Genomic DNA, 19,142 nt, shown 5'->3' on the forward strand with positions numbered 1-19,142 from the left:
TACTTATATATATCTTTTCAAAAACTTATAATTATTACAACAAATATTTATTAAAAAATTAATATTTTCTAAACCTTGTAAACTCGGAATTATCCTAGAATAAAAGTACAACATTACGCATTGTTAATCAGCCTTTTGCAAAAAGAAAAAAAACATATTATGTATTTTGCAAATGTACAACATTTATTCTCTTTTGGTTTTACAAGAAACTGCTTCAACGAAGTGGTCAGATCAACGCTACATTTCCAGTCCATCCAAGTATCTAAAAGAATATGAATAAGAACTTATTTAACTCTCAGACACACACATATCCAAAGTAAGATCATATTATATAGAATATAAAAATTCTATTGAGATGAAAAAGGGCTAGTCTATGCAAAGATGTACTTGCCTCTCAAGCTTAGTCCCTTGCAGATAACACCTTTTTTATTGGACGAGACTCTATGCAATCTTTATCCTAACTTCCTACTTCTATTTTAATACTAGTTAGAGACAGATCTGATCTAAAGAAACCAAAACAAGGAAGAGTGCATAGATTTATATGAATCGAATCCTCAATGTGACAATGACTTAACCAAGAAAACTACCTTTGGATTCCGTAACAACTCTTGCAATGAAAATACTTTAGCTTAATTATAAGACAAAATCTTCTTCTCCATCCTCTTTCAACCACTGATGAGTATATCACATTTTTCCTCTCGCTCTGATTGTAAAAAAGTACTTACTTCCTTTTTAGTATGTACTTGGGAGATCTTCTAAACCGTAGCACCAAATCTCCACTTACTCTATTTTTTGGCTTCCCTTTTTCTTTTTGGTTAACGTTGCTTCTCGTAGAGAAGAAGCTGTGGCTGCAAGTGTCCTTTCTTGCACATAGAAAGTACATCACTCCAGCTACCGATCACCTGAAGATATGTTAACACATCAAACGGGTGATAAACGTGGAATCCTGTATATGCCTTCAAAGTCAAGTGTATTTTCAAAACTCTTATTACCTTCACAGTTTTGTCATCGTACATGATCCACCGATCGTGTTCATGACTATATGCAAAGCAATGATAATGCTGTCCATAATAGCAAACCTGGAGTTTGAGAAAGCGCAGAACAACAACGTTAAGATCATAGAAAGCCAGAAGAAAAACATATAGTAAACACGTACCACGGAAGCTAAGCTATATATGCTCTTAGGGTCAAGACCACGGTACATGATGCTGATGTCTATTTCGGTATTCAAGGCTGCAAGAGTAGCTGCTATGTCTTCTACACTCTCGCATGTGTTTTGCCACCCTAAAACTGCCAACCCCCAAAAATGTTTGGACACAAATATCAGTGATCTGAAAAGGCTAACATTCAACAGAATCCCTAGGAAAAGAATTACCTGCAGTAAAAACATGTGGTGGGGTGTTAAGAAAATGGCGGATATGGTTGGGTTTCCCACACCCACCAGTTTCAGGATCACAGGCTAGTTGGTGGTTCATCTCGACAAGATTTAGGAGTTCATCAAATGCAGTCTCGGGGCAGGTAACCTATTGGACATAATGTGAGCAAACCAACAGTGAATTATGAAACCAATGAACACTTGCATGATTAGTATCTCTTTTCACCTTCATGTTCCGTAGGGCACTAGCGTTGATGTTATGGAAAAAGGAAGTGTACTTCATATGCCTCGACTCCAGCTCACAGCTGTTGCAATTCAGTTGCTCAAAGATATTCATTCCAAACAGAGTGTGGGCAATACATGTGCGGTTGGCACAGTCCCATGAACCTGTATAGTTGCTCTCTGAAGAATCTGTGTCAGACACGCTTGAGCTCTGAGCAAATGAACGATGTAGGCAGTCGAAAATCACAGCCAATACTTCTGAAGCATCGTTCATCTGAGCCTGTCCACCATATGACGCCCAACTTTAGGCTTCTTGATGCAACGAAAATACTCTGTATTAGGATAAATATTTGAAACCAGAACAAGTTTATTACCTCTTGGAAGAAACTGCTATCTGGATACAAGTTGCTCAACGCAATCCTGAGTGTTGAAGGAGTTACAGGTTCTTTTCGTATTTCCCTCGAAGCAGCGCTTAAAGCAGTAAGAACTTCATACAATGAGCAGACGACACAAGGATCTCCAACGTGATGGTGATCTAACATTGAACTACGCAAGAACTCAGCCCGAAACACCCCCAGATTCCATAGAGACTGAGATCAAAATAAAACAACATTAAAAGTATAAATCTTTCAAGCTGTATACTGTAGACATTGATACCAGAAAAATCAAAACAGTTTTTGAGAATGGATGTTACCTGTATGATAACATTCAAAAAGCAATTGTATTCCCCAACTTCATTCTGAAGACCTGTGCCAAATATGCCAACTTCGGTAGAGGTCGGAGACTCCTTTGTGGAATCAGAAATTTTATGACTGTTTACTTCCAGAGGTGTCCTCAAACATGACGTCATATTTCTACCTCCTTGGTACGTATCTGGGTTGAAAAAAAATGTTATGGCGTCAGATGCTTCATATCAGGGCTTTTGTCAGTGTCACTCCAAAATGATCACAGAACAAATATGATGAAAGTGAAAAAAAGGTAACTTGACATCTAAAATAAAAGAACGTGTCCTGAGATGGAGAGAAGGCTGAGTCAGACAATAGACAAGAATGGACACTTGCAAACAATCCCAAAGGTTGATATAATAAATAAGCAGGGATGGTTGGGAAACTACCAAGGCTTTGACGCACTGCCTTTTTAAGGTCTGCTTGAAACTTTTCTTCTTCATCCTCTTCAGCTTGTAGTTGTCTTAATGTCTTTGTTTCCACATCTACATCACCAGGATGAAATATCATGTTAGATAAGAATTGCAATAAATCAATGTGATGTCATTCTTCGTTGACAGAAAAGTAAAAACCAAGATACAGTAATTAAAGTAGCTCCGGCTTTAACAAAAGTCTAACTTTAATTATAATTCCAAAGTTCCAACACGTAACAACAATCATTCTCTGAAATCATGAGGCAGAGAGAAGAATAAAAATGAAAAAAGAGACCTACCACCATTGCTACGCAGAGTTTCAGATTCTCTCTCCTTGCCGGTGCTCTCAGAAGGTCCAACTACCTTGTTAGAAGTTTTTTGGCGTCTACCCCTCCTCCCAATGCGTTGATCAGATTGTAAAACACCAGCTTGGGTAGCTACCCCATTAGCCACTACTGCAATATACAAAACAAAACAATATAAGCGCATCAGAAAGGTCACTAGAGACATATATTCAAATTCGATGACATTGGTAACCTTTTTGGGATTTCACATCCTGAACTGTTGCAGCATCAGATATCTCACAATGATTTGTTGACCGAGAGTCACCATTTCTATACACGTGGGTTACTTCCAAGTCATGAGGTAGTCCATTTCTTTGAACCAGGTTCTCCTGGTAAAGCCAAGAAACCCAAAAATTAAATTGAAATGATCACTCGCGACACTACAACCTTGTCACTCAATGGTTACCTGACTTAGTGATTTTTCTTGTTCTCGTAAATCTAAATCAACAACGACACCATCTCTGCAAATATCATGCACTGCCTCTGCATCACTCGTTGTAACTAAAGAGCTGTATTTCTTTTGTTGTTCTGCAATATGCTTCCCCTTGGCTTCATCCTCAATTCTTCTTTGATACTCTAGAGTTTCTTCAAGCTTTATCTCATCTAGCTCTAGCTCTGTTCGGCGTCTGCATTCCTCTTCCTGTTCTTTTAAAGATTCAACAGCTTCAGGAACAACGTCAGCCTCTGAGGGATCACCAAAAGATGCAACCGAAGGGAGGCTGGAACAAGAAATCATCAAAGAAAAATCATTTACCACCAATTTTCAGGAAGAAAATAAATTATCCCGGTTCAGTATTTAAACTAATTTTTTTATATAAAAGATCTTCACCTGTGTTCAACTGAATCAACATTGAAGCGATGGTCGTTTCCAACAGAAGCCTATAGCAAAACATTAAAGCTAGTTACAAATATAGACAAGAAATAGTTAAAAAGTGGACAACAGATTAGTTCTAACCTTCGAATCTTTCAGTTTTTTAGAGTGCTTATTCTTTTTCTTATCCTTGGGCTTTTCTTGGGTGTGTTTCGAATGATCATTTCTCCCTCGGGCCTCCTTCTTAGAATCAAGGGCGAGCTCAACGAGAAACGCTTTGCTTGCAGCATCAGACTTCTCAGTGGCATCTTTCTCTGCCAATGCCTCCAAATGTGCCTGGAAAGAGAGAAAAGTGGAATCAAAACCCGAAAGAACACTACACCTAAAGGGTAGGAAAGATAACAAGGTCTAATGAGTTAGATACTTACACGCATGTAAGACCTGACCAACGGTAACATTACTATCTGATAATCATTGGATGAAGCAGGTCCAAGCTTTAGCTCTAATTGCTGCACCACAGTAGCACCGCGCATCATTCTTGCATCGATTCTGTTAAGCTGTAATACACATACGGAGTATTTTTCAAGGAACAAGGCAGTTATCAGTTATTCTCAGTCGTGTTGTGTAAAGATAGAAAAGGTTACCTCTGTAGACAACTGCTCCTTCTGTTTCTGGATCGCAGTCTCTATGAAACTGTCAGCTTCACTAAAAGAATATTTCATCCCCCATTCATCGGCTTCACCAGATTCTAGGTCACGTAGCTGAGAACTCGTGCATGTATATGATTCTTCATATCCAAACTGATTGCGGTTAAGAGTGTCCGCGTCTCTCAAAACATTTTTTATAGCTTCTAATTCAAAGCTACTACTAATAAACTCCATTTCATGGGCACTCTCGTTTAGCTCTTCCCTTCGTTTTCTCAGCACAGATTCATAGCTTTCATGGGTAAAGTCCGGTGAAGTCTCTCTTTTCCGGCCTTTTTCAAGACAAAGGTCCTCGACAGTTTGAAGTGCTCCCTCGTAGCTTAAGTGCTCGCATTTTCTCTCGAAGAGGTTCTGCAAGTCACGGACCTCCTTCTCAAGAATCTCCATGGTCTTTTGTCCTTGATTTGTTTTCTCTTCCACTGTGCGCATCCAAATCGCAGTTTGTTCCCCACTAGAGGGTCCTGAGAAGATCCATGATAGAAAACCATCCGCACCAGAAGACACATTATTGCCATTAGCAATATCTTCAGAACTGGCAATATCTCCATTATTCAATGCTGAGCCCATATGTTTGTCTTGGATGCACTCTGAGCCAAGCAATTTTTCATCCAGAAGAAGGCATGACCCTTCACCATCAAGACAAATCTCTTCTGTAATTTGAAGACCCAGGTCAACAAAATTATTAACTTCATCGTTGGGGTTACTTTGTTCCGAATATCGACTCACCCCACATGCATGTGACAAGTCTTGCAGGAATTGAAGAATTTTCTTGAGCTGGGAAGCTCCCAAGAAGCGTATGCATATGGGTGACTGACACAAACCACGATTTAAGAATTGCGAAACCGAGGGTAGATTCCGTAGTTCATCCAGAGTAAACTGTATCACCTTATCATAATGGCTGGTAGCTAAATAACTGTGTTTGATAAGTAGCTCAAATGCTGCACGGATGCTTTTAAGGAGCTTTGTACGTTCAGGATCATCAGATATCGGCCATTCATCAGGAAGATAAAACGGATTTGGCAGCCTACCCTTTTCCGACTCATTCTTCTCATAACCGTTGCAAGCATCTCCAATTTTTTCTTTCTCTGGTGAAGTATCATTCCATGCATCCTGGAAGCAATCGTCACCATCGTCCATGTAATCTTCAGCGTAAAACTCATTGAACTCAGTATTTTGGATTTTCTGCTGGCTGCAACGCAATTTCACCGCAGCAGGAAAATCCAATGGTTTCCATGGGGAAGTAAGAAGCATCTCAATCCTCTCACTATCGAGACTCTGAGGCAAAACCATTTGCATCTTAGGCAAAACGTTACCTATATGCTCCCCTACAATATGCTGCATATAAGACTCAGAATCCTTGAACTTTTCACTACACTTGCAGCAAACCCAAAACCGCCAAGTCTTATTAGCTTCACAAAAGGACAAAGCTTCAGTTATTATATCATTTGCATCGCCATCCTTGGATGCGCTAAAGTGACTCTTAAGATCACTAACCTTAATCCTAAGCAATTCTTTTTTCATTTCTTTGCCTGTAGACTCCCAATATGATCTAACCCGATCTCTTCTCTCTACTGTAGAGTCGTTCTTCCTTGCATTTCCATGCTTTCTCCTCTCCACGCTTCTCTGACCGGAGCCTAATGCTGGATCTGATCCCTTGCTGTTAACACTATCTACCGAGGAAGATTCTGATTTCTGCTGCAACAACCTACCTGCAGCCACCCTCACTTCAATCTCCTTCCTCCTCTCTTCAAGAGTCTTGGTAGCTTTCTTAATCTCGTTCGGCCTCCTGGTCTGAACCAAGTTACTCTCAATAGGATCCTCAGCCATCTTCCTCATGTCAAACAACCGAAACTCCCCTTCTCCATTTCTCAGATGTTTCATCCAAGTGGACAACGAACCAAGATTAGACTTCTGTATCAGTGACCTGAGCTCATCCTGAACATTCGCAATACGAGCCTCAGGTGTCAATATCTTGTGCTGACTCTCGTCCTGGAGACTATCTTTAGCAGGATCGATTGGATTCTCAATGGAGAGGGCTCTGTGACACTCCTGCAGAACCTCCTCGTACTCTCTACCATCGCTAGCAGCCTCGTAAAGCAGGTTAGCATAAAAATGGGCAAACTCAATAGAGTTGGGAGATAGCTCCACAGCTTTTCTAGCGGATTCAATAGCGCTACGGATGTACTTCTGTTTAGTAACTGCGTCTTCGTATACAGAAGAAACCTTCACGCACACAGTACCTTGGACACGGTGAATCAGGGCAGAGTGTTGGTGGCGAGAGCATGATTCCTTCATGAGCCGAATCGCCTTGTTGTAGCTACCTCGCCGGAATGACGTCAGTGCCTTCTCGCACTCGACCTTGATTTCAGCCAAATTTGACGGCTCGTCGCCATCATAGGAGGTACAAGCGGAAACCTCAGAGGACGGCTCAGCCTCCGCCGCTGAAGAAGATAGCGATTGCTTGGAGCGAGGCGCGGGGGGTTTCTTCTTCTGACCCATCGACGACGATTCAGTTCAAACCTAATTTAATCCCGCATGAAGAAGAGATGCGTCCAACAAATGCTCAAAGACGGTTAAACCGGAAATTAAGTTGCAGTCAGCATACGGCGTCGCGTCGGGGATTACGAGAACGTAGTACGACGGAGAGGGTTGGTGAGGTAGAAGAGATGGAGAGTAGAAGAAGACTCGTTGTCGTCTCTCTCTCTCTCTCTCTGTGGGGTGCGAAAAGGGGATTGATTTATTAACTGAGTGAGATTTACATCGCGATTATTGATTTAGAAGAGATATATTTGTTCGGTTTATTTCAAATTTTGTGGTTTGGTGCGGTTGAACCGTCTGTTCCTTTCATGCTACATTTCTCTAATTTATCAGTATACTAGATTTTGGAATTAAATAATTTTTATATAAACTAGACTAGGGTCGGCCCGGACTACGTGTAGCGACCGTGTTCCGAAGATCGATGTTAGGATGATATGAGGACTGACTGGCCGAACTGTGAGAACGTACTGAATGGATTGGATGATGCTAGAAAGAGCTGATCAGAGTTCGAAGGACTTTCCGTGGGTGGATGGGAGAACTTGGATCGGCGCCTGATTAGTAGCGACTAGAGCGGAACCATGTACCCGATTAAAGCTAGGAACAGATCTGTTTTTGAGCCAACAAAGCTCCATCAGTCGGTCTTACGCTCGGGTTATTGGACAGGCCGTTCAGTTTGTTGAAACTCAGGATGTTCGGGCAACTCGATGAAAATCCAGGCAAAGCGGAATTTTTGGACAGCGATGGTCGGATCCGGACAAGTGTTGTTGGATTCGGACAATACGGTTGAACTGGTTGGCTAGACAGCGATTGTCTGAAATCAGACAAGACAGTTAAGACTGTCGGCTAAGCTGAGATGAGCTGATTCAGTAGTATCAGTCTGATTCGGATAAGGCGGGTAGAGTTGTCGACTAGATCAGTCAGCTCTAGCTCGAGTTTCGTCTAAGTAAAACTGGCGGGAAGAGTTAAAGTCCGAAAAGGGGAAAAACTCGCGCTGGAACGCTTTGGAGCGCGGGGTGGCGGTTACGGATTAAGAGCCGCGAGTAAAATAAGCGGGAATGGTTAACTTGGCAGTTTTTCGGGCCTAGACCGCCCAACTGCCCATTTTAATCGTCTCCTTTGTTTTATTTTTCCATTTCTGTACGGAAAACAAAAAGAAAGAATCAGAGAGAAACTCAGAAGGAGAAAAGTCTGATTAAGAGAGAGTTTTCGATATTTGGCTGGATTGATCAAGTCCGAGTCAAGAATGATCGTCTGTTGGGTGAATCCGACTGTCTGAGCGTTCGAAGATCCGACGGAAACCGCTCAAGAGGTGTCAGAAGAAACCGAATCAAACAGAACAAACCGACTCTAAGAAAAAGGTGAGTGCGTGACTGTAGCCTATCGTACTGAATCGTAGTCTGATTGATAGGAATGTTCTATGTACTGATTGCTTGTCTAATTTGAATTATCTGCTAAGTTCTGGCTTGGTCCGAACAGTCGGTTCCTTCCATCGACGCATCTGGATCAGATCATGCGCCTAGAGCCGTATTGGCCTGCTAGGGCTTGACTGAATCTGATGGCGCTTTGGCTTGGAACGATTGGGTCGGCTAAGTAACTGACTGATGATAAGCATGTCCGTTTATTGACTGATTGACTCGATTTCCTTACTTGGTTGAGTGGGACGGAATGACCGCTCTCACTAAGCATACTGTTTGCTTATGCCTCCTTGTTTGGATGCAGATCGAGACCAGACCCGAAAGGGTAAAGACATAGCTTGATTGTGGGACAAGGGCAGGAAGGAAGGATGGTGGGTTTGGGTAGATATAGGACGAGATTAACATGTAATAGCCTATAGCGAACTGACTTGTTAACTCGTATCTCAGATTATCTATTCAAATCGTATTATGCTTTACTTAACTGTCTGAAAAAGAACGAACACTCTGAAATAATTCTAAGTAAGGAAAAATTTGAAAATTGCCCAAGTCTGATCGAGGAAGTCGAGCCAGACTCGTACTGATGTTACGAAAAAATGGGTCGGGTCCTTTCAAGTGGTATCAGAGCGGAGTCGAGTTCTAGGACAATCTAAGTATAGTGGGTTATTGGGGCAAACCATCCTTCCAAGCTTGCCGTCTCGCGGTAAATTTTGTGTTCCGTGTCCTGATCCCAAGTTAGTTTTGACTAACTTACCTGTGATCTTGTTGCAGATGGCAAAAAGTAACCGTAACACAAGAAGGACTGTGAATGAGACCGCTGAGGGGTCTGCGAGCAACGTGGCCAGGAATGAAGCTGGTACGAAAGAGGCTCGGAATGCTACTCAGAATGCAGCGAATTTGAACAATGCTGCAGCGGCTGGTGCTGCTGCTGCTCCGGTTGGGTTGGAAGCCGTTTTGGCTATCTTGGCGCAAGTCTTGGCAAGATTGCCTGCTGCGGCGGCACCTCCAGTGGCTCCACCTATTTCGGAGGAAGTGGAGAACGTGGTGCCTGAAGGAGAGGAGGCACACGTTGTTAGGAATCCGTCTTACCTCAAGGTTATGGACCACATGCAGAAACTGGGAACAAAGTTCTTTTCGGGTGGTTCCAAACCAAAGGAAGCAGATCAATGGATTGACAGGATAGGGCGAAACTTTAAGTCAATCTGTTGTCCTCTTGCTTACAAGAAGGACATTGCTGTCCACTACTTGGACGGTGATGCGCACCTCTGGTGGCGAGGTGTAGCGGCTCGGATTGGTGTTGAGCAGTGCACGTGGGCCAACTTTAAGACCGAATTTCGTGGGAAGTATTTTCCGCCGGAAGCATATGATCAGCTCGAGGGAGCTTTTCTCAGACTGGAACAGGGAACTATGACTGTAAGGGAGTATGAAGCGGAATTCAACAGCCTCAAGAAGTATGCTGGGCGTGAGGCTGGGTCGGAAATCTCCTCGGTCCGCAAATTCATGCGCGGACTCAGGGTTGATCTCCGAACTCGTTGTAAGATCCACAACTATGATACTGTGGCCGAACTGGTGAAAAAGGCCGCAGAACAGGAAGCTGGAATCAGTGAGGAAGCCAAGGTGTTTGGCACAGTGGCGCATGTCCATCCTGGTAAGCATGCGGGAAAGAATCAAAAGCCGGTGAAGGCTGGCTCTTCCAGCAAGCCGAATGCAACAGGTCGCAGTGCGTGTTTGACTTGCGGGAAGATGCACTCTGGTGTCTGTCGTGCTGCTACGGGAGCTTGTCACCGTTGCGGAAGTATGGATCACAAGGTGCGTGAATTCCCTGAGGAAGATCTAAGGCCGAAGAGCCAGAACAAGGGTGCTGGGGAACGTGTGTGCTACAACTGCGGCGAAACAGGGCACTACAAGAATCAGTGTCCGAAGGACGCACAATCTGCTGGGAAGCGTCCGAGTGATGGGCCTCAGCCGGTGGCAAATAGGCAGGCCATCATGTCGCGGGTGTACACAATCGGTGATGAGTCGATGGACCCAAGCACGTCTCGTCCGATCACTGGTGAGTCATCCTATCTCTCACCTTTGCCTTAAGAATTTTTGTGTGAAATTGCTTGCTTGTAGAGTAGGTCCTTAGTGTTCCGGGTGAATATGTAGGGACCTTAGTCATGGGTGGAGTGGCAACCCATGTTCTGTTTGATTCTGGTGCATCTCACTGCTTTGTGCAACCCGAGATGATTGGAATGGGAGAATTTCAGAAAGAACCAGAAGAAGAAGTAAAAGTGGTTCGGGCAGCTGGTTGTCAGATCATGTACACTTCAGGGAAAATCCGAAACGTCTCTGTGATGATCGGAGGAGTGAACATGCCAGCCGACTTGGTCGTTTGCCCAGTGAAATCATACGATGTGATCCTTGGAATGGATTGGCTGAGCAAATACAAGGCACATCTTGATTGTCATCGTGGTCGAGTTCAGTTTGAGATAGGCAATGGAAAGCTTGTCTATCAAGGGGTCAGACCGACCAATGGGAGTCTGATCATTTCAGCACTTCAAGCAGAAAGAATGCTGGAAAAAGGATGTGAGGCTTATCTGGCTTCAATCACAACTGTGGAAGTCGGACCTGATGCTGAGTTGGAAGGGATTCCGATTGTAAAGGAGTATGATGACGTGTTCGAATCCTTGACAGGATTACCACCGGACCGTTCTGATCCTTTCACGATTGAGCTTGAGCCGGGCACAAAGCCAATCTCGAAAGCTCCTTACCGGATGGCTCCGGCTGAAATGGCAGAACTCAAGAAACAGTTAGATGAACTGATGGAGAAAGGGTTTGTGCGCCCGAGCAGTTCACCTTGGGGCGCACCGGTTCTGTTCGTGAAGAAGAAAGATGGTAGCTTCAGGCTATGCATTGATTACAGGGGGATTAACAGAGTCACAGTGAAGAACAAGTACCCTCTTCCAAGGATTGACGTGTTATTGGACCATCTCCGAGGTGCTACTTGTTTCTCCAAGATTGATTTAGCTTCGGGATACCATCAGATTCCGATTGCTGAAGAGGATGTCCGTAAGACAGCCTTCAGATCGAGATACGGCCACTACGAGTTTGTGGTCATGCCCTTCGGATTGACCAACGCCCCTGCAGCCTTTATGAAGATGATGAATAACGTTTTCAGAGACTACCTGGATGAATTCGTTATAGTCTTCATAGACGACATCTTGATCTACTCAAAGAATCAGGAAGAGCACAAGGACCATCTGAGAATGGTTTTGGATAAGCTGCGGGAACTTAAGTTGTTTGCCAAGCTCAGCAAATGCAGTTTTTGGCAAAGAGAAATTGGTTTCTTGGGTCATGTGGTCTCGGACAAGGGAGTGTCCGTGGACCAAGAGAATATCAAGGCCATTGCGGACTGGCCCAGACCAAGGAACACAACAGAGATCAGGAGTTTTCTCGGACTGGCTGGATACTACTGACGGTTTGTTAAGGGTTTTGCCAGCATGGCTCAATCGTTGACAAAGTTGACCGGGAAAGATGTTCAGTTCGTGTGGACAGAAGGCTGTGATGTGAGTTTCAGCAAACTCAAGATGATGTTGACGACTACTCCAGTATTGGCTCTTCCAATGGACAACGAGCCATACGTGGTGTACACAGATGCATCCAAAGTGGGACCTGGGTGCGTATTGATGCAGCAAGGCAAAGTTATCGCGTATGCGTCTAGACAGCTAAGGAAACATGAAGGGAACTATCCAACACACGACTTAGAGATGGTTGCTGTCGTGTTTGCCCTGAAGATATGGCGGTCTTATCTCTATGGTGCCAAGTCTTCACGGACCATAAGAGCTTGAAGTATATCTTTACTCAACCAGAGCTGAACCTTAGACAGAGGCGTAGGATGGAACTGGTTGCGGATTACGACTTGGATATTGCCTACCATCCGGGAAAGGCAAATCTGGTCGCGGATGCCTTGAGCCGGAAGAGAGTAGCTTCGGCTTCAGAGAAACACATGGAGGAACTAGTTCACATGGTTGGAACCTTACGACTAGCTGCCTTGACTGACGAAGTGGAACCGTTGGGTCTTGGTGCAGCGGATCAGGCGGACTTGTTGTCCTGAGTTCGCCTTGCACAGGATAAAGATGAAGATCTGATCAAAGCTTCCAAGAAGGAGAAAACGGAGTATCAGACTTCAAACAATGGGACGATTCTGGTTAACGGCCGAGTGTGTGTTCCTAACGACAAAGGACTGCGGGATGAGATCCTGAAGGAGGCACACCAGTCAAAGTTTTCGATACATCCAGGAGCCAATAAGATGTACCGAGACTTGAAGAGATACTATCATTGGGTTGGAATGAAGCGTGATGTTACAAAATGGGTAGCTGGGTGTCCAATCTGCCAAATGGTTAAGGCAGAAAATCAAGTTCCGAGTGGACTACTTCAGAGTTTACCCATCCCAGAATGGCCTTGGGATAAAATCACGATGGATTTCGTGACTGGCTTGCCAATCAGGAACGACAAGGACGCTATCTGGGTTATAGTGGATAGATTGACCAAGTCCGCACACTTCTTGGCTATCAACAAAACAGACAATCCTGCGGTGCTAGCCAAGTTGTATGTGGAAGAGATCGTCAGACTTCATGGAGTTCCGGTAAGCATAGTGTCAGACCGAGACTCCAAGTTTTATTCGGCCTTCTGGAGAGCTATGCAGAAGTCGATGGGGACCAAGGTCCATATGAGTACAGCATATCATCCGCAAACGGATGGATAGTCAGAGAGGACAATCCGAACACTTGAAGACTTACTGTGATCTTGTGTTCTGAATTGGGGAGACAAATGGGATCAATACTTGCATCTGGCTGAGTTTTCTTACAACAACAACTATCATGCAAGCATTTGAATGTCGCCTTACGAGGCATTGTACGGACGTTCGTGTAGGACACCGTTATGCTGGACCCAAGTGGGGGAGCGCAGCATATTTGACCGAGATTTTGTAGAAGAGACAAATGAAAGAATCCGAGTCTTGAAACTAAAGATGAAAGAGTCTCAGGACAGACAGAAGAGTTATGCAGACAGACGCAGAAAAGACCTTGAGTTCGAAGTAGGAGACATGGTATATCTCAAAACCGTCACCTACAAAGGCAAGGATCGATCCTCAAAGAATGCCAAGCTGAGTCCAAGATACATGGGGCCGTACAAGATCCTGGAAAGGATTGGAAAGGTCGCCTACAAACTGGAGCTGCCCTCATCGATGGCTCAGTTCCATAACGTGTTCCATGTATCTTTGCTACGAAAATGCATACGGAATCAAGACAACGTGGTTCCTGAACCACCATCTGACTTGAGAGAGAACCTTACTGTAGAGGGACGACCAGTCCGGATCATTGGAAGAAAAACCAAACCTGAAGGCAGAAAGAATATCAAAATGATCCAAGTCGTTTGGGACTGCGATGGAGAGGAAGAAACGACTTGGGAGCCAGAGGCGAGAATGAAAGCTGAATTTCCAAAGTGGTTTGACAAATTCACGGAAGATTCAGGAAGAAAGACTCGAGGACGAGTCTGAGCCAAGTGGGGGAGAACTTGTAGCGACTGTGTTCCGAAGATCGATGTTAGGATGATATGAGGACTGACTGGCCGAACTGTGAGAACGTACTGAATGGATTGGATGATGCTAAAAAGAACTGATCAGAGTTCGAAGGACTTTCCGTGGGTGGATGGGAGAACTTGGATTGGCTCCAGATCTGTTTTTGAGCCAACAAAGCTCCATCAGTCGGTCTTACGCTCGGGTTATTGGACAGGCCGTTCGGTTTGTTGAAACTCAGGATGTTCGGGCAACTCGATGAAAATCCAGGCAAAGCGGAATTTTTGGACAGCGATGGTCGGATCCGGACAAGTGTTGTTGGATTCGGACAATACGGTTGAACTGGTTGGCTAGACAGCGATTGTCTGAAATCAGACAAGACAGTTAAGACTGTCGGCTAAGCTGAGATGAGCTGATTCAGTAGTATCAGTCTGATTCGGACAAGGCGGGTAGAGTTGTCGACTGGATCAGTCAGCTCTAGCTCGAGTTTCGTCTAAGTAAAACTGGCGGGAACAGTTAAAGTCCGAAAAGGGGAAAAACTCGCGCTGGAACGCTCTGGAGCGCGGGGTGGCGGTTACGGATTAAGAGCCGCGAGTAAAATAAGCGGGAATGGCTAACTTGGCAGTTTTTCGGGCCTAAACCGCCCAACTGCCCATTTTAATCGTCTCCTTTGTTTTATTTCGCCATTTCTGTACGGAAAACAAAAAGAAAGAATCAGAGAGAAACTCAGAAGGAGAAAAGTCCGATTAAGAGAGAGTTTTCGATATTTGGCTGGATTGATCAAGTCCGAGTCAAGAACGATCGTCTGTGGGGTGAATCCGACTGTCTGAGCGTTCGAAGATCCGATGGAAACCGCTCAAGAGGTGTCAGAAGAAACCGAATCAAACAGAACAAACCGACTTTAAAAAAAAGGTGAGTGCGTGACCGTAGCCTATCGTACTGAATCGTAGTCTGATTGATAGGAATGTTCTATGTACTGATTGCTTGTCTAATTCGAATTATCTGCTAAGTTCTGGCTTGGTCCGAACAGTCGGTTCCTTCCATCGACGCATCTGGATCAGATCATGCGCCTAGAGCCGTATTGGCCTGCTAGGGCTTGACTGAATCTGATGGCGCTTTGGCTTGGAATGATTGGGTCGGCTAAGTAACTGACTGATGATAAGCATGTCCGTTTATTGACTGATTGACTCGATTGCTTTACTTGGCTGAGTGGGACGGAATGACCGCTCTCACTAAGCATACTGTTTGCTTATGCCTCCTTGTTTGTATGCAGATCGGGACCAGACCCGAAAGGGTAAAGACATAGCTTGATCGCGGGACAAGGGCAGGAAGGAAGGATGGTGGGTTTGGGTAGATATAGGACGAGATTAACATGTAATAGCCTATAGCGAACTGACTTGTTAACTCGAACCTCAGATTATCTATTCAAATCGTATTATGTTTTACTTAACTGTCTGAAAAAGAACGAACACTCTGAAATAATTCTAAGTAAGGAAAAATTTGAAAATGGCCCAAGTCTGATCGAGGAAGTCGAGCCAGACTCGTACTGATGTTACGAAAAAATGGGTCGGGTCATTTCAAGTGGTATCAGTGCGGAGTCGAGTTCTAGGACAATCTAAGTATAGTGGGTTATTGGGGCAAACCATCCTTCCAAGCTTGCCGTCTCGCGGTAAATTTTGTGTTCCGTGTCCTGATCCCAAGTTAGTTTTGACTAACTTGCCTGTGATCTTGTTGCAGATGGCAAAAAGTAACCGTAACACAAGAAGGACTGTGAATGAGACCGCTGAGGGGTCTGCGAGCAATGTGGCCAGGAATGATTTGAAAATGGTCCAAGTCTAATCGAGGAAGTTGTGCCAGACTCGTACTGATGTTACGAAAAAATGGGTCTGGTCCTTTCACTACGCCCGGGATTTTTTATTTAAATTTAAATGTTGATTGTATATTATTATGTTTATTTTATTTATAAATATTATAATCTATTATAAAAAATATAAGTAGCCAAACAATTATAAAATCAATTTAAATTATTCATTGTTCAATTACGCATTTTAATATTTTTAATATCCATTTTTTTGTTATTAGAAATTATATATAAGGTGATGAGTAGAATAAACAAAAATTATTATTATTTAGTTATGGTGTTTAATTAATTATGTCGAATAAGGTGATACTGTGTCGTTTAGGAGTGATAGAGATGTTAAGCGTGTGCTGATTTGGTGTTATACCTATTAGAGTGTGTGTTGTTTATGTGTTGACTCTTGAGAATGTGTGTTGTTTTAATGACTTTAATTAAACGTGTTTGTCATCTTACATAGGATCCACATAAAACCTAAATTTCTTTACACAAACATTTCTTTTCACGCCGCAAACTAATTTTCTCAACTAAACTCATCACTTTCAAACGTCAAAGCAACCCTTTGACTCTCTGCAAATCAGAAACCGTAAACTCATCCCTATCAAATCTTGACTCTGCGTAAATCAAAAGCAAGCATTCTTTTTTTTTCTTTTGGCTTTTTGTACTTTTTTGCGGATAACCCGCTAAACCCGCTTGATTGATGCGGGGTGGGTGCGGTAATCGAAATCCGGTCATGCGGGTCTTGCGGGTAAAATTTTCAAGTGAAAAAATGAGTTTAACCCGCGGCGGGGCGGGTTGAGCGGGGCGGGTTGAGCGGGGCGGATCCGACCTGCTTCCCAGGCCTAATCATGGGTCTAGAGGAAGCAGCAGGATTGAAACAGTTACCAACGGCGTTAGGATGCGTCTCCGTTCTTCACTGCTGTCGTATTAGGGTTAGCAAAACTCAGACTTATCCGGCCAGTTACGCTTTCTTTATCACAGCCCAATAACATGTAAAATAACGAAGCCCAATAAGATGATGTTAATGAGACGCTGCGTTTCTTCTCCCTGGACACGTGGCAGCACTACAAACCTCGACTTTCTGACCTGGCGCTGACGTGGATGCACAGGAGTGAAGCAAACATATTTTTATATATATAGATTCTTTCTCCGCGCATATATTTAAATTTGTTACATTTATCATGTGAATTTTTGTATATTAAATTATATATAACTAATTTTTAAATTTGATTTTTTTTTTATATTTTTAGTTTGAAGTAAGTATTTCTGTTATATGCAACACAATTAACTAATAAAATATGAAGAATCAAGTCCGAGATTTAGAGTTATGTAAAAAATATATAATTATGTATAGAATTTAAATTATCTTAGTTTAAAAGATCGGAATCTCATCTCGAATAAATTCACGAAAAGAATCTATATAGAGTTAGTTTATAGATTACTCTATTTGTTTCAAAATGTAATCAGTTTTAATTAAAATCTGTAATATTTAAGTTATTACTTTAGAAAACTGTCATTTAATATATAAATTTAATCAATTACACAGTAATTTACATAATTTAATTAGCCACACAATATCCAATAAATATAAAGTTACATTGAAATATATATATATATATATATATATATATTTTCTTTTTTTGTAAAAACAATTTATATAGTGAACCAAAAAAATACTTTTAAACCATTATATTATAAAACAAAGAGAATATTCAAAATATATTGAAACAATAGAATAGTAAGAATCAGAAAAGCTGAAATCTCAACGTCGATCATTTACGTTGGTCATGCCTTAGACCATCTCCAATGTATTCCTCTATTCCTTTTTTCTTTTTTTTTTTTTTTTTTTTTGACAGCAAACATTTACAGACTCATGTAAACTCTGTAAACCAAGGTGGTAAAACTACATCCATGTGCACGACGAAAGACAGTTGTTGCCGAGCACTCTGTGCCAAGCTATCCGCCCTTTTGTTCTCCATCCTAGGAACATGAACAATTTCTGAGTTGACAAAACTTTGTCGCAAAGTCTTGATATCTTCCAGGTAGCTTTCAAATGCTGGTCATTCCTCTGATTCCGAAACCATCTTCACCAGTTGAGAACAATCCATTGCAAACGTAACCTGAAACTGCCTTAAATTTCGCATACATTCCATCGCCCAAATCAATGCCTCCATCTCCGAATGAAGAGGTGAGAGGGATGCCCTTACATTTCGTGCTCCCAATAAGCCATCAAACCCTGGCAGCGTGCTATGCCATCCTTGTCCTGAAAAAAAATCCTTATCTTTCCTAGAACTATCCGTGAAACACCATCGTCCTATGGTCCCTATATCAGGCCGTACTTGTACTTCCTGTACCAATCTACGATCTTTAATAACTTGTGCCTCAGCCCACAATGTTGATTCCACTTCTGCCAATCTCAGCATGTCTCTTGGGTCCATATCTAAGTTACTGAACACTTTGTTGTTCCGACCCTTCCAAATATACCATAATATCCATGCAAACTGGTGATCCACCAATTTTGGATTAAGTCTCCAGAATAGATGATCCATATTAGCAAAAAGAGAGCCAATTGGGAAAATGTTTGGATTTGATGGGATCTTGGATAATGCCCACACTTGACGTGCTGGAGGACATTCAAAAAACACATGGTTTATTGATTCCTCCGGAGCTCCGCACCTGGCACAGCAGGTGTCTCCTTGCATCCCTCGTGCTTTTAATGTTTTCGTCACCGCTATACAACCAGATACCAGCTGCCAAAGAAAGTGTTTTAGCTTCGGAGGACACCTCACCTTCCAACAGTATGCCTTAAGGATATCCACATTAGGGCCATAAAAATCAGGTGGTTTCTCCTTGTCAGGATAAATCCTTTCTACCTGATATCCTGATTGTACCGTATATTTTCTATTTTTTGTGAAATGCCATCCATTCCTATCTGCCAACTGATTTCTGCCCAATGGTATACTCTCAATTATTTTTGCATCTTGTGGATCCACCAAGTCCCTAATTGCCTGTACATTCCATGTGCGTGATTCTTGATTAATGAAATAATCTACAGTGAGGTCCGGGTAACTATTATGTAGGTTTTTGTTGGCTGGTCTCGGGCGAGTGGATGGGAGCCAAGGGTCATTCCATACTGAAATAGATGATCCTGTTCCTACCCTTTTAATTAGTCCTTTATAAACCAGA

The 19,142-nt window shown here is 42.8% G+C and overlaps 2 protein-coding genes across 3 annotated transcripts; one reads left to right on the forward strand and one right to left on the reverse strand.

Annotated features, from left to right (window-relative positions):
- Nucleotides 1–34: 34 nt before the first annotated feature.
- Nucleotides 35–7,351, reverse strand: LOC106452474. 2 transcript variants are annotated; one of them, XR_002657176.2, is made up of 16 exons: nucleotides 4,535–7,351; nucleotides 4,319–4,447; nucleotides 4,035–4,226; nucleotides 3,909–3,958; nucleotides 3,486–3,798; nucleotides 3,273–3,408; nucleotides 3,035–3,190; nucleotides 2,712–2,807; nucleotides 2,292–2,470; nucleotides 1,972–2,187; nucleotides 1,602–1,877; nucleotides 1,376–1,523; nucleotides 1,157–1,290; nucleotides 993–1,079; nucleotides 588–902; nucleotides 35–262 (listed from the first exon to the last, which is right to left on the reverse strand). XR_002657176.2 is itself a non-coding variant. In XM_013894606.3 (15 exons), the coding sequence occupies exons 1-15, from the start codon at nucleotides 7,091–7,093 to the stop codon at nucleotides 816–818; spliced, it is 4,758 nt and encodes a 1,585-aa protein (XP_013750060.1). In that variant the 5' UTR covers nucleotides 7,094–7,351; the 3' UTR covers nucleotides 517–815. The 2 variants fall into 2 exon arrangements, 1 of the variants encoding a protein (XP_013750060.1); XM_013894606.3 differs by lacking the exon at nucleotides 35–262 and having other exon boundaries at nucleotides 517–902.
- Nucleotides 7,352–8,797: 1,446 nt separating this feature from the next.
- Nucleotides 8,798–12,436, forward strand: LOC106454160. The gene is made up of 3 exons (XM_048749782.1): nucleotides 8,798–8,872; nucleotides 9,316–10,597; nucleotides 10,693–12,436. The coding sequence occupies exons 1-3, from the start codon at nucleotides 8,798–8,800 to the stop codon at nucleotides 12,000–12,002; spliced, it is 2,667 nt and encodes an 888-aa protein (XP_048605739.1). The 3' UTR covers nucleotides 12,003–12,436.
- Nucleotides 12,437–19,142: the final 6,706 nt, after the last annotated feature.

The sequence above is a fragment of the Brassica napus genome, chromosome C3, assembly GCF_020379485.1.
Source record: "Brassica napus cultivar Da-Ae chromosome C3, Da-Ae, whole genome shotgun sequence".
In the NCBI taxonomy this organism is placed as follows: domain Eukaryota; kingdom Viridiplantae; phylum Streptophyta; class Magnoliopsida; order Brassicales; family Brassicaceae; genus Brassica; species Brassica napus.